Source organism: Dendroctonus ponderosae, unplaced genomic scaffold (assembly GCF_020466585.1).
Source record: "Dendroctonus ponderosae isolate FM_Combo_2020 unplaced genomic scaffold, Dpon_F_20191213v2 Dpon_F_20191213_1, whole genome shotgun sequence".
Taxonomy (NCBI): Eukaryota; Metazoa; Arthropoda; class Insecta; order Coleoptera; family Curculionidae; genus Dendroctonus; species Dendroctonus ponderosae.
The window spans coordinates 6063647-6076097 of NW_026017110.1; the positions used below are offsets into that span (position 1 = coordinate 6063647).

The 12451-nt window shown below is 35.5% G+C and overlaps 1 protein-coding gene across 2 annotated transcripts in view; it reads left to right on the forward strand.

Moving 5' to 3' along the window:
- LOC109542612 (neurobeachin) overlaps positions 1 to 12451 on the forward strand; it is a 183255-nt gene that overhangs the window by 76139 nt on the left and 94665 nt on the right. For both annotated transcript variants that reach the window (XM_048661674.1, XM_048661675.1), the window contains exons 9-15: positions 3340 to 3486; positions 3906 to 4028; positions 4528 to 4668; positions 6778 to 6923; positions 7762 to 7975; positions 8843 to 9095; positions 11924 to 12448. In XM_048661674.1, the coding sequence (XP_048517631.1) occupies positions 3340 to 3486; positions 3906 to 4028; positions 4528 to 4668; positions 6778 to 6923; positions 7762 to 7975; positions 8843 to 9095; positions 11924 to 12448 (1549 nt within the window). The remainder of the gene's footprint in view (positions 1 to 3339; positions 3487 to 3905; positions 4029 to 4527; positions 4669 to 6777; positions 6924 to 7761; positions 7976 to 8842; positions 9096 to 11923; positions 12449 to 12451) is intronic.

The window sequence follows — 12451 nt, forward strand, 5'->3', positions numbered from 1 at the left end:
TTTGGTGGTGGTTTTCAAAATTTGGATGTTTTTCGAGGATATTTAAGCACCTAGTCCTAGTCCTAGTTTCACATTAACTTGCTCATGAACTTGCAAAGTTAGAGAGCCAGATTTTTCGTCCAGTTTGTCGATCAAAGTCTGTTCTATAACGCAAAAATCCTTCGATTTTCAGTCATCAGACAATTTTCAAAACATTTTCAAATTTAGGTCGAGTTTTCGCGGATATTTAAACAGTTCCTGGTTTGGCATTTATTTGCTTATGAAGATGCAAATTTACTGAGCCCCATTTTTCATCAAGTTTGTAGACCAAAGACGGTCAAGCAATTCCATTTTCAGTCATTATCAGATAATTTTTTATAATTTCGCAAAATTATATTTGGTTTACGAGGTTGCTTTTGTAGGCCGGAGTTTTTCATTTATTTATTCAGAAACTAACAAAGCGAAATGGTCGCGTTTGTATGTATTTTGCAGGATAAAGTCTGCTTAGAACTGACACAAAAGTTTCCATTCGCAGTTATGATCAGGCAATTTTCTATGAGTGGAAAATGTTTCGACTTTGAAACATCTTCTGGGAAGTTTTCCCGAATTTGTTTATTTTTTGCGCTTTTTTATGCAAGCCGGAGTTGAACATTTGTTTCTTTAGAAACCAGTTAAATCTAGACATAGTCTGCTTTATAAGTGACAATAGTTTCAATTTTCAGTCATAGTCAGGCCATTTTTGAGAGGTTTTTGAATGTGTTCTTTATTTTAAAAGGTGCTTTTGCAGGCGTAAATTTGCCATTTATTTTCTCATTACCCAGAAGAGCTGAAGAGTCACCTCATCTATGTATCAGTTTCATAGAGGCATGGTCTATAAGCTATAGCTATAAGGAAAAAGTTTCGATTTGGACTCAACATAAGGGAACTATAGCATTTGCTAAAGAGTTTCGCTTGTATTTTGCGCGTGTTTATGCAGGCCGCAGTTTCACAGTTATTTTCTCACAATCTAATCAGTCTAGAGATTGACTTTTGTAAGAATTGTGTAGAGAATAGTCCGATTTAAAAGTGGCAAGCATTTCGATTTTAACTCATCATCAGAGAATTTTCACGATTTCTCAAAGGATTTCGCTTGTATTTTGCTCCTGTTTATGCAGGCCGCAGTTTCACAGTTATTTTCTCACAAACTAATCACTCTAGAGGTTGACTTTTGTATGAATTGTGTAGTGAATAGTGCGATTTAAAATGGCAAACATTTTGATTTTAACTCACCAGGAAATTTTCACGATTTCTTAAAGAATTTCGCTTGTAATTTGCGCGAGTTTATGCAGGCCGCAGTTTCACAGTTATTTTCTCACAATCTAGTCACTGTAGAGATTGACTTTTATATGAATTGTGTAGAGAATAGTCCGATTTAAAAGTGGCAAAGTTTCGATTTTAAGTCATCATCAATGTTTAAGTAGGCCGCAGTTTCACAGTTATTTTGTCACAATCTAATCACCGTAGAGATGACTTTTGTATGAATTGTGTAGAGAATAGTTCGATTTAAAAGCGGCAAACGTTTCGACTTTGGGTCATCTTGCGGTAATTTTGGCTAAGTTTTTGATTGTTGAAATTGCTATTGCAACATTGAATCTGCCATTTATTTACGCAATATCGAAAAAAGCTGTAAATTCACTTTAGTAGACATTTCGTAGGGCAATGTGTGTTCTAAAATGGAAAACGTGCCGATTTTGACTCATTCTCAGGGAATATGCAAGACTTTTTTTAGAAAGTCGTTTGCATTTTACGACTCTAAATTTGGTGACAATTCATACAAAGCGCGATGTGTAGTAATTAGTTCTATATTCAGTGGTTTAGCAATAAAGACGCTAGGTCAATTTCTTCCGGAGATATCAGTCAAGAAGCAGAGCGATGTCTGGAGCGATGGCCAAAAGTGTAATATTCAAATTTCGCTCTTTTTGTTCTCTCTCTACTTGCTGACTCGAGTTTTAATTCTCTATGTATTGGTATAAAAACGAGCGCTGTCACTGAAATCGCTTTGCAGATATGGCCAAAAAGAGAGAGTGCTGTTTGAAGCGATTGCCCAATTTTGTCAAACCAACTTTGAAAATTTGCCTTTTTCTTTTCGTCGGAAAGTCAGTTCCCGATCCAGGGGTGTAGAAATGAACGCGCCAGCTTCAAGCTTTCTGGAGAAATTCGCGGAAAGGTGGAGCCATGTTTCAAACGATGACTTTCCCTTGAGCAATTTTCAAATTTCGCTTTTTCACCTTCTACTTGCTGACTGAAGTTTTACTTTCTGACTGAAGATTTTAAATATATATGTAGTGGCGTAGAAATGAACGCCCAGCCTTCCTTCATTCCTGAGATATGACCAAAAAGGCGGCGTCATGTTTGAGCTGCTTACCTGGGCATTCCTGAATCGCGTTAAATATTCGGTTTTTATGTGAAAACTTTCAATACTTTCCAACTAAAATTGCACTATCGATAAATAGACGATTTAATTTTCTGTCCAGTGCTGTAGAGCTGAGCGTGTTAACTCATTTCTTGCCTGAGATATCAGACAAAAAGTCGTGTTTGAACCGATCGCCGCATATTGCACCTCATTGTGTAATACTCCAATTTCACATTGTTTGCCACCAATTTTTTTTATCAAAGTTTGCCTTCCTGAATGAAGTCCGTAATTCTCTATTCAGTGGTGTAGAAATGCGCACGCTGGTCCAATTGTTTCTAGAAATATCAGCCCAAAGGTAGAGTCATGTTTGAACCTATAGCCTTATTTTGCACTTAATTGTATAATATTCTAATTTTGCATTTCCTGACCCTCATTTCTGGCTCAAGTTTCTCTTTCTGGCTGGATGATTGTTCAACTCTGTTAAAGCCCCGTAAAACTCGAAGTCTGGAAAATTTGCCTTTTGTGTGAAAACTACCAAAATTTCCCAATTAAAATTCCACTTGATCAATGTGTTATTTAAGTCTCCATCCAGTCGTGAAGAACGAGCGCGCTTGCTCAATTTTTTGCGAAGATTTTAGCCAAAATGTAGTCATGTTTGAAACGACGACTGTATCTTGTACCTTCCGGCAGGAAATGTGTTTTAATTTCTCTATCTAGTGGTAAAATTTTGGATCCGCGAGAATATTCCACCTTATCCATCGATAGCCTTTGCTCGAACACACATTTACATGCATAGAACTCTGGTTCCAACGAGTTTCTTTGCAACAATCTCATTTCAAATTATAGAATTTCGTCGAGCAAAAGCTCAACAATTTCGCGTTTATTTTATTTATATTCACCGTGTCTTGTTTGGTGCATGTTTTTCCACAGTATAAAGGAAATGTTGGATTAAGAACTGTTTTTTCCAGCCCTTCGATAAATGCTACATAGGAGCGACTCCCGAACTAGACGAAGAACGGATATTTTGTGGTCAAATGTCGGCCATCTACCTGTTCAGCGAGGCTTTGACGACACACCAAATTTGTGCCATGCATCGATTAGGACCTGGTTACAAGGCAAGTGCTTTTCCAGTTATTTTTTTTTTCTAAGATTCTGTTGATCGAGAAACGACAATTTAATTTATGTGCAGACGTTTTGCAAAGCAAATATTTGAATATTCACAACCGGAAATTGAGTTTCCATGTAGACAAATATTCAAAGTTCGGGCCTTCGGGCCGTTGTATTTGTAATATTTCTTGCATGTCTGGATTGGGCAAAGTCTAATGTTGTATGATGCTGACGTGTGTTGTAGCTGGCAAAACGTTATACATTTGCAGTTTCATTTAAAACACACAAATAAACAGTTACTGCGTTGCGGATGGATATAAATAGAGTTATTAACTTCAATTGGTCCAGTATGGTGATTTTAGCAAGAACTGTTTACATGCTCATGTTTTTTCAATGTGACTAATTTCTGCCAAATGGTAAATTTCAGAGCCAGTTTCGTTTTGATAACGAGTGCAATATTAACTTGCCAGACAATCACAGAAGGGTGAGTGAGAGTAGTGAGGAAAAAACACAAAGCATGGTTATTATTACGCCGTCAGATGCACGAACAGTAAGCAGATTTTGTTTTTGTTTGTTTTAATTTGCAGATTTAACTCGCCTGGTTTGTCACTTTTTAATGCACAGCTGATTTTAATGAATTCCTATACCAATATGTTTATTCGAATGCAAATTACCGGCCTTTCCATGTGATGTTTAAATTAAAATCCCGTTTCGGCATTCTCAATTTTTAGGGACTCCGTTTTAATTAAAATTATTCCGGGATTATTATGAAATCTACATTTGCTTTTTGCAGCTCGATAGGGCGAATTCATTTGCATACAGCCGAATTGGAATAACGGCCATCACAAGGCTTAATTAAATCCATTCAATGGGTCAAATATCTTCAGCATGGCATTAATTAACTTTCAACTTTCCAAATAGTATTTCATTGCAGTATTTATAGTGTTTTGTATGTTTTTTTTGTAGCTGCTTTTCAAGCGCCTGTTTGTTGACAGTGTGTTCTAGTTAAATCGTAATTTCTGCTCAAAATTAATGGTCTAATTCCGCAGGTGTTGTACGATGGGAAACTGTCCAGTGCCATTGTATTTATGTATAACCCAGTTGCAACCGATACGCAGTTATGTTTGCAATCCGCTCCCAAAGGAAATGTATCCTATTTCGTCCATACACCCCATGCGCTCATGTTGCAAGTAAGTATAATATTACCATTTTAATTTCAAAAGCAGATAAACAGCAGATCCATTTTATATACTGCAGCCTTTTCAATTTAGCGTAAAATGGTTTTTCTTCTATTAACTTTGCTTGATACGGTTCAGATTGAGCATCCATAAATCCTTTGCCAGGCAGCGAAAGCAGTCACCTTTGCTTGCTTTAATTTTGGTTTGTTTGCTCAAATTTTTCATGGGCATCTCAAGGAAATGAGCTCTTTTTATACGCCGATTGTAAGGTAAATCGAACATTTTGTAATAAGCTCAATTCTATGCGAATTTGTTTGCATACTTTTTGCGTGGTGTTTCATATTATTGTCCATGAATTAGTACCACAGTTCGCATTTAAATAGAATTTGTGAAATTAATTTTTTTAATTTTTCATAATGGCACAATGTATGACGCACACCTTGTTTTAATAAAAATCAAAACATCGACAACAAATTATTATCAATTTATTCCATTTATGGAAAGTTTTGTGCGTCCAGTTTTTGCGACATTTTCTCTTTGAATTATTCCTTCTCAAACTATCAAAGCACATTATGCTAAAGTGAACTTTTAAAAACCTGGAGCCATTTATTTTTTTGGACGCGCTAAAAAAATAATTTCTGGTTTGCAAAGACGAAGGGATTGCGCCTACAGAGGCGTTTTTCTGAAACCATACTTCAGAAAAATATTCATAATTTGCGAAAGCATGACCCACCTTTCTTCATTTTCATAGTGGAACTCAATAAAACATTTTTGGAAGGTTTACTCTACATTTGCTTTAGCGATTAATAAATGTAACTGTCTGCCGAACTTTCGAGTGTATCGCAGACGTTTTCTTGACTATTGTGATTGTTTTTCAAATAGGAACAAAATGGAATCAACGCTGATTGTACCGTTTCTAATTCGGATTGTTGTAAACTGATTCGAAAAATAAAAAAAAAAATCTTCAGCTGCAGCCCAAACACAAATGAATGCGAGTTTTAAGAAACAGTAAATTGTTAAAACATGCACGGTTAGAAAAAATACGAGAAATTTTAGTTATTCCGCTGGTTCCAAATAATCACACAATTTCAATAAAATTTTACATGAAAAAATAATCTTTACCGTGCCCTGACTCTAAAATTAATCGTTTCACAATTTAAGTGTGAATGACACACATTTTACTTTTCTTTTGCTTCATATTTACAAAAATTTCCATTGACCAGCTGGATTTGACGGTGTTTGTTTGCACAGCTTTGGAATATTCCATTTGGATCACTTGTAGCTGATAATTTTGCAAATTGAATCGAAGAAATGGAGAAGCGTTTTACGCTGAAGACAATCACATATTTGCACAACTTTAGTGTGTATGACACACGTTTCAGTTTTTGTTTTATTTTACTTTTTTAATTATTACGACTCAAGAAATGAAAAAAACATAATATATTTTTCAGATAGATAGATAGATAAAAAGTTGATTTTATCAGTTTTAATAAATTTTCTACTTAGACTCTATGAGATGAAACTTAGCTGACAGTAAATATTTTTTTAGCTAAATTTGTTGTATTTTTAAGGAACAACCGAAATGGAATAAACTCGGGTTCGAAATAACATTGTGTCTGTGAACATTCCTTCTGCCTTTTTTCAAAATTTCACATCGGAATAGAAGCGGATTTAGGCCAAATCCAGGCAAATCTGCCTCCGCTCCATTTAAATGGAAACCGTTTAGCCAAAAATAAATATTTTTGCGAGAGAATTTCGTTACGCTTTGTACGCAATTATTAGATTGGTGTCCAGCCACCCTATCGCTGCATGTCTTTGCACAACTACACTAATGATAATGAAATGGCACTAAGGAAAACCGTTGTTTTTCTGTTTTCCAAACCGTAATTGTTATGGATCCATAATTTTTGCATTAAAATAATTTGGGTAAATCTGAACCACAAAGCGTCCAAAAGATTGCAAAGGTTTCCCTAATGAAAGATAATGATTATGGCGCTGCAGGAATATTTTAGAACCCCAATTAACGAGTTCGTTCTTTGTTTTGTCTCTTTTATTGAATAGGCGGCCTAATGGTGGTCAAATTTTCGAAAACTTCAAAACTTACCGAATATTTTCTTTCAGGATGTGAAGGCTGTGATAACTCACTCCATCCACAGTACGTTAAATTCAATCGGGGGCATACAAGTTTTGTTCCCATTATTTTCGCAACTGGACTTACCATTCGAATGCAATGGTTCATCTGACATCAAGAAAGATTCCGCATTATGGTAAGTGTTTTTTTTAGGACATTAAAACGAATAAACGGCCCCGCGGAAACAACGATTTGAGCATCCGGCGGTCAGCAAATACGCAACTATAAACATAAAGCCAATGATAATAAATTGAAGTTGTTGGCGTGTAAAAATGGCTGCTTGTTGGGCCGTGTTTTATGGCCGGTTTTTTCAAAGCCAAGTGCTGGATGGCGTTCTAGAATAAACGAGCTGCAGAAACGCCACTAAGGGAATGTAGTTTTTTCGGGTTTTGTTTATATTTATTTTTTAAGTACAAACAAAACAGCAGGAGTAGAGTGATTTCCCCCGACGAAGTCTGAGGAATTTTTTGTGCTTCGTACTCACAAGCTTCTGGATGGGTGATTTGCGGGCTAATCCCAATTGAGAGGGTTTTTTCATTTGTAAACTTCTTCCTTCTATGTATTTATTGGTGTATTTTTCAGTACTTTTCTTGTGATTTTCTCTATAGTGATCAGTTTTCTGGGTGTTTTGCAACATTTTTTTTAATGGCATTCGATGTGATTTTGTTAAGAGTTCCTGAGTGATTTTATTTCAACGCTCTCCAAGTCTGTGTGTTGTGGCTTTGGAAAGCCATAAACAAAATTAATAAATGTAAATCCTGTAAATGTGTATCCTGTAAATTCATTCAACAAATTTTACTTTATATTTTTCTCAATTTTTGTGTATGTGACACTCATTTTACTTTTAATATAACTTACAATTTTTTTGCTTTACTTCTGAAACGCTTCAGTGCAAATTCTGAATTTTTTAATGCAAATTTAGTTAAATCGGTTACTATGGTTAGTTTGTCTATGAAATGTTATAATTGTTTCAGTTCGAAACTTTTGGGATTTATTTGCGAACTGGTGGAAACGTCGCAAACCGTACAACAGCACATGATCCAGAATCGTGGATTTCTAGTCATCAGCTTCATGCTGCAAAGATCATCCAGAGATCATCTGACCATCGAAGTTTTGGGATCTTTTTTAAGTTTGACAAAATATCTAGTCACTTGCCTTAGTGCTAATAGCGAGTTGCTGCTTAAGCAGGTGAGATTTATTTAATTAATTTTATTTTGCTACTGCGTGCGTTTTTATTTTCTTTCATTACTCTGTTTTGGTTTGGTACATGTTAACATGCTCGGTATTGAAAGAAATTTAATTTTTGGTTTAGAATCAGTTACTCCAAAAAAAATTTTTGTAGGCTCGCATTTTGCTTTTGTTTGATTTTGGTGTTAATCACTTGCTTTTAATGAAACTTATATCGGTTTTGAATGCGCAATTTTCACGTTCATTAAGATGAATTAATTGAAATTTCCTGTTGTTTTTTTGTGTAATATTTCACTTTTTTAAGTTTCTTCTAATGTTCATTTGACTGTGCAATAAAATATATTTTTTATAAAGTTTACATTGCAAAATGTACATAAGTTTACACTCCATTTAGAGACGCATAAATGATTTTAAAATTTGAAAAGATGCTTAGAACGAAACACCTACAACAATGTTACCACGGTTATATGTTAATTGTACTCGATTTGCTTTTGTATTTAACCCCTGTACTTATCCAAGCATGTTCTTGATTTTTCTTGCCTATTTGAAAGCTTTCTCCATTATTCTTCCAGTCTTTTCTAAGGGTGAAATACTAACTGTTATTGTTGTCGCAGCTCTAAACCATACACTAACTTTAAATTGGCAGTTTTTAAAGAATTTTTCGTCAATACTGGACGCATCAATTAGAGCTGGCTCCTTGCTTATTTCACCATCATTTCTGGGTTATCTTTGTGTCTATGTTCTTGTGCTGTAAACTTCGCTCTTAATGTAACTGTCCAGTGTTTCCAATTAATTGACAATATTTTCGTTATAATCAATGCATTCATGGGTAAGTACGGGGGGCAGTGTTGAATAATCTTAATAAAGTTGTTTTGCATTTCATTTTTGACCTGGCAGCTGTTAGACCATATACTTTTCAATCCTGCCCTGTGGATTTATACGCCAGCTCCAGTCCAGACCCGCCTCTACTCGTATTTGGCCACAGAATTCCTCTCGGACACTCAAATCTACTCCAACGTGCGAAGAGTCTCCACAGTGCTGCAAACCGTTCACACCCTAAAGTACTACTACTGGGTGGTGAATCCGAGATCGAAAAGTGGAATAACGCCCAAAGGACTTGGTAAGCAGCAAATCACATTTTTCTGAATTAATATTGCTGATTGAAGTTTAAGCATTCCATGAAAGTGATGATTAAAACTGGGTTATTTAATTGCAATTTTCGAGTGCTCTTGCTCTGCTTGATGTTACTTCTTTTAGACTTTCCAATTATCCGCCTATTAGTATTCACCTTGTTAAATTTACCTTCGAATATTAAATTTCGCGCCTGCTTGTGCTCGTAACGAAGTAATAATTAAAGTCTTGATTAAATCTGCATGAGTTGGAAAAGATCTTGCTACAATTAGCGCATATTCGCTTTGATACCTGATGGATTATCGATCAGGAAGCTTATGAGCGACAAAAGGTATGAAAGGAACTGTTTATTGAGGCCTGTATTAGATATGATTAATGTGTTTTTTTAATAGTTCCTGAAAAACAGGCTTGTTGGCTGGTTGGCCAAAATGTCAACTTGTTGCCCGCACTAAATTAAAAATAACATTGGAGGAATGAACTGCGGATATGCTTTAAAAAGTGATTTCTCTGTTGAACAGAAGCCGAGCTGTTGGAGTTTGGCAAACTTCATTCGTGAAAATTAATTCAAAATTTACAACTTTCGCTTTTATTGGACTTTATTTTTTATCAACTTATTTCAACCTAGAAGGTTGGCCTGTGCTGTGTAAAAATATATAAATTGAATACATTGGAGTTGCATGAATAATGTGTGTCATACACTAGTGAGTTATGAGAACACTTTTTATTTTTATTTTCTTTAAAGTCCAAGCGCTTATTCTATTTCGCCCTATAGAACTATCTAAATGTCGAGCTTCAGTCTTCCTGAACACCGAATGATTTTTAAGAATTTGCATGGATTGTTGGCTCCCTATGGGATTGCAGAAATTTTTAAAAATTGACTGCGTCGTCTGAAGACAGTCGAGTTCAGATGAAGCTTTTCTTCTTAATCAAGCCATAAGTTTCTTTACTTCGGGTCAATGAAAAGGTCCATATTCAATCCTTCAGCGCAATGAAAACAAAGCTCCTAAACCTAATTGTTCACTAAAAATTGTCGGTGTTTAACAGTTTTCCTTTCGCAGCTACCTACTACTTTTTAAACAGCCTTGAGGATTTCAATTGATGTTTTCAAAAGCCGCTGTTTTCAAACATTAAAATAAAGTCTATCCTAGACACCAGACAAAATAAATTGCAGAGAATTATGACAGGCAACTAATCTACATCTTCAGTTTCTGGCTGCAGCAGATTTGGAGCATTAATGAAAAAAATAGATCAGAACTTTTAAGGAAAATTGTGGTTTCGAATGCGAAAATTTACCAAAATCTGTCCTATGATTCAACTGAAGCGGAACTTTTTTCACTTGCAGTTATGACTAATCTTGCCCTTCAATGGAAATTTCAGGTTTCTCACTGTTTCGCTTTCGCAGCTACGAATTTTTCAATATTACGCTGCAAATGTTCATGAAAAAAAATGCTGTATATCTAGTATACCATTGAAACTCAATTGTAAATAGCGCAGATGTCTTACACGCAACTCTTTTAATCTTTAGTTTGTATTTTCAGTCTATAACTTGCATTGCATTTCAAGCAATAATAAAAAAATAGCTAAGAACTTTAAAATAAACTTGAAATTGAGAAGAAGTCGAATTCTCAAAAACCGCCGGTATATTCAACTGAAGTAAAACTTCTTCCACTCACAGTAATGACTATTCTCGTTCTTCAATGGAAATTTGGAGCTTTTGGATATTTTGCTTTCGAAGATACGAATTTTTGAAATTTGCCGTGCAAATAATAAAAATAATTTTTAAGAAAATCCCTGTTTATTTTTAGTTAAGCAAATTTTATGACAATGTATGGCTTCTTCCTGCTTTATATTCAGTAAATATTTTCAGTTGATAACTTCCCTAAATTTGAAGCAATCATGTTTTCAATGGAGAAACAATTTTGGAGAAAATTGTTATTTTGACTCAAAAAATTACAACTGCGACTATTCTTGTTCTTCAGGAGAAATTCCAAGTTTCCAACAGTATTGCTTTTGAAGCTACGAAGTTTTTACCTTGCAAATTGTAAATAATAATTTAAAAATAATTGCTTTATATCTCTACTGACTCAAATTATCCAGGATTCGTACACGAAAATATTCTTCATCTCGAGTATATTTCCTCATTCTATGACTTCAGTAGATTTGGGGCAACATATTTTTTAAATAGCCATGAACTTAGAAGAAAAAAGTATAGTATTCGATTGAAAAAAATTCGAAAATTCTCATCATGATACAAGGGAAGCAAAAGAACTCCTATTCGCAGTTGGAACAATTCTTTCCCTTCAATGGAAATTTCAGGTTCCTTACTGTTGTGGTTTCGGAGCTACCAATTTTCGAATATAAACGTGCAAGTTGTGAACGATTTTTTGAAGAACTGCTGTATAATTCGAAAGGAACAAAACGCGCCAATTCATACATGCAACTTCTTATTCAGTGAATGACTTCAAGCTGTAAGCTACCTCAGTTGAAAAAATGTCTAAAGTGAATCCCTCTCTGGAAAATAAGCGAGATTTCCAATAAGAAAATTTCCCAAAAATTGCCCAAAATTGTAAAATTTGGAACTAGGAAAAACTAAAAATCAAAGAACTAAACTGGATGTTTGCCCTTATTCGTATAATTCGAATCTAATACTTTTGAATCAATTACGCAAAATTCTCAAAATTGTCTACTCACACTAAGCAGGAGTTTCGTGGCCAAATGATCCTGATCTTCGTTGACAAAATGTTCGCGTAGCTTTAATTTGCTAGAAATTGAGAACATTTTCTGTCCGTGATGCTAAAAAGCTAATACATTTTCCAGATGGTCCCCGGCCAGCTCAAAAGGACATTCTGGCAATTAGGGCGTACATTCTGCTGTTTCTCAAACAGTTGATAATGATCGGGAACGGAGTGAAAGACGACGAACTGCAAAGCGTCCTCAACTATCTAACGACCGTGCACGAGGATGAGAATTTGCACGACGTGCTGCAAATGTTAATCTCCTTGATGTCGGAGCATCCCTCTTGCATGGTGCCTGCTTTTGATATGAAACAGGGTGTGCGAACAATATTCAAGCTGATGGCGATGGACAGCCAGCTGATCCGACTGCAAGCTTTGAAGCTGTTGGGATTTTTTTTGAGCCGAAGCACCCACAAGCGGAAGTACGACGTGATGAGCCCGTATAACTTGTACACGTTGCTCACTGATCGACTGTTGCTCAATGAAGAGTCGCTTTCCTTGCCCACCTACAACGTGCTCTATGAGATCATGACTGAACACATCAGCCAGCAGATTCTTTACACCAGACATCCGGAACCCGAGTCGCATTTCAGGCTGGAGAACCCTAGTA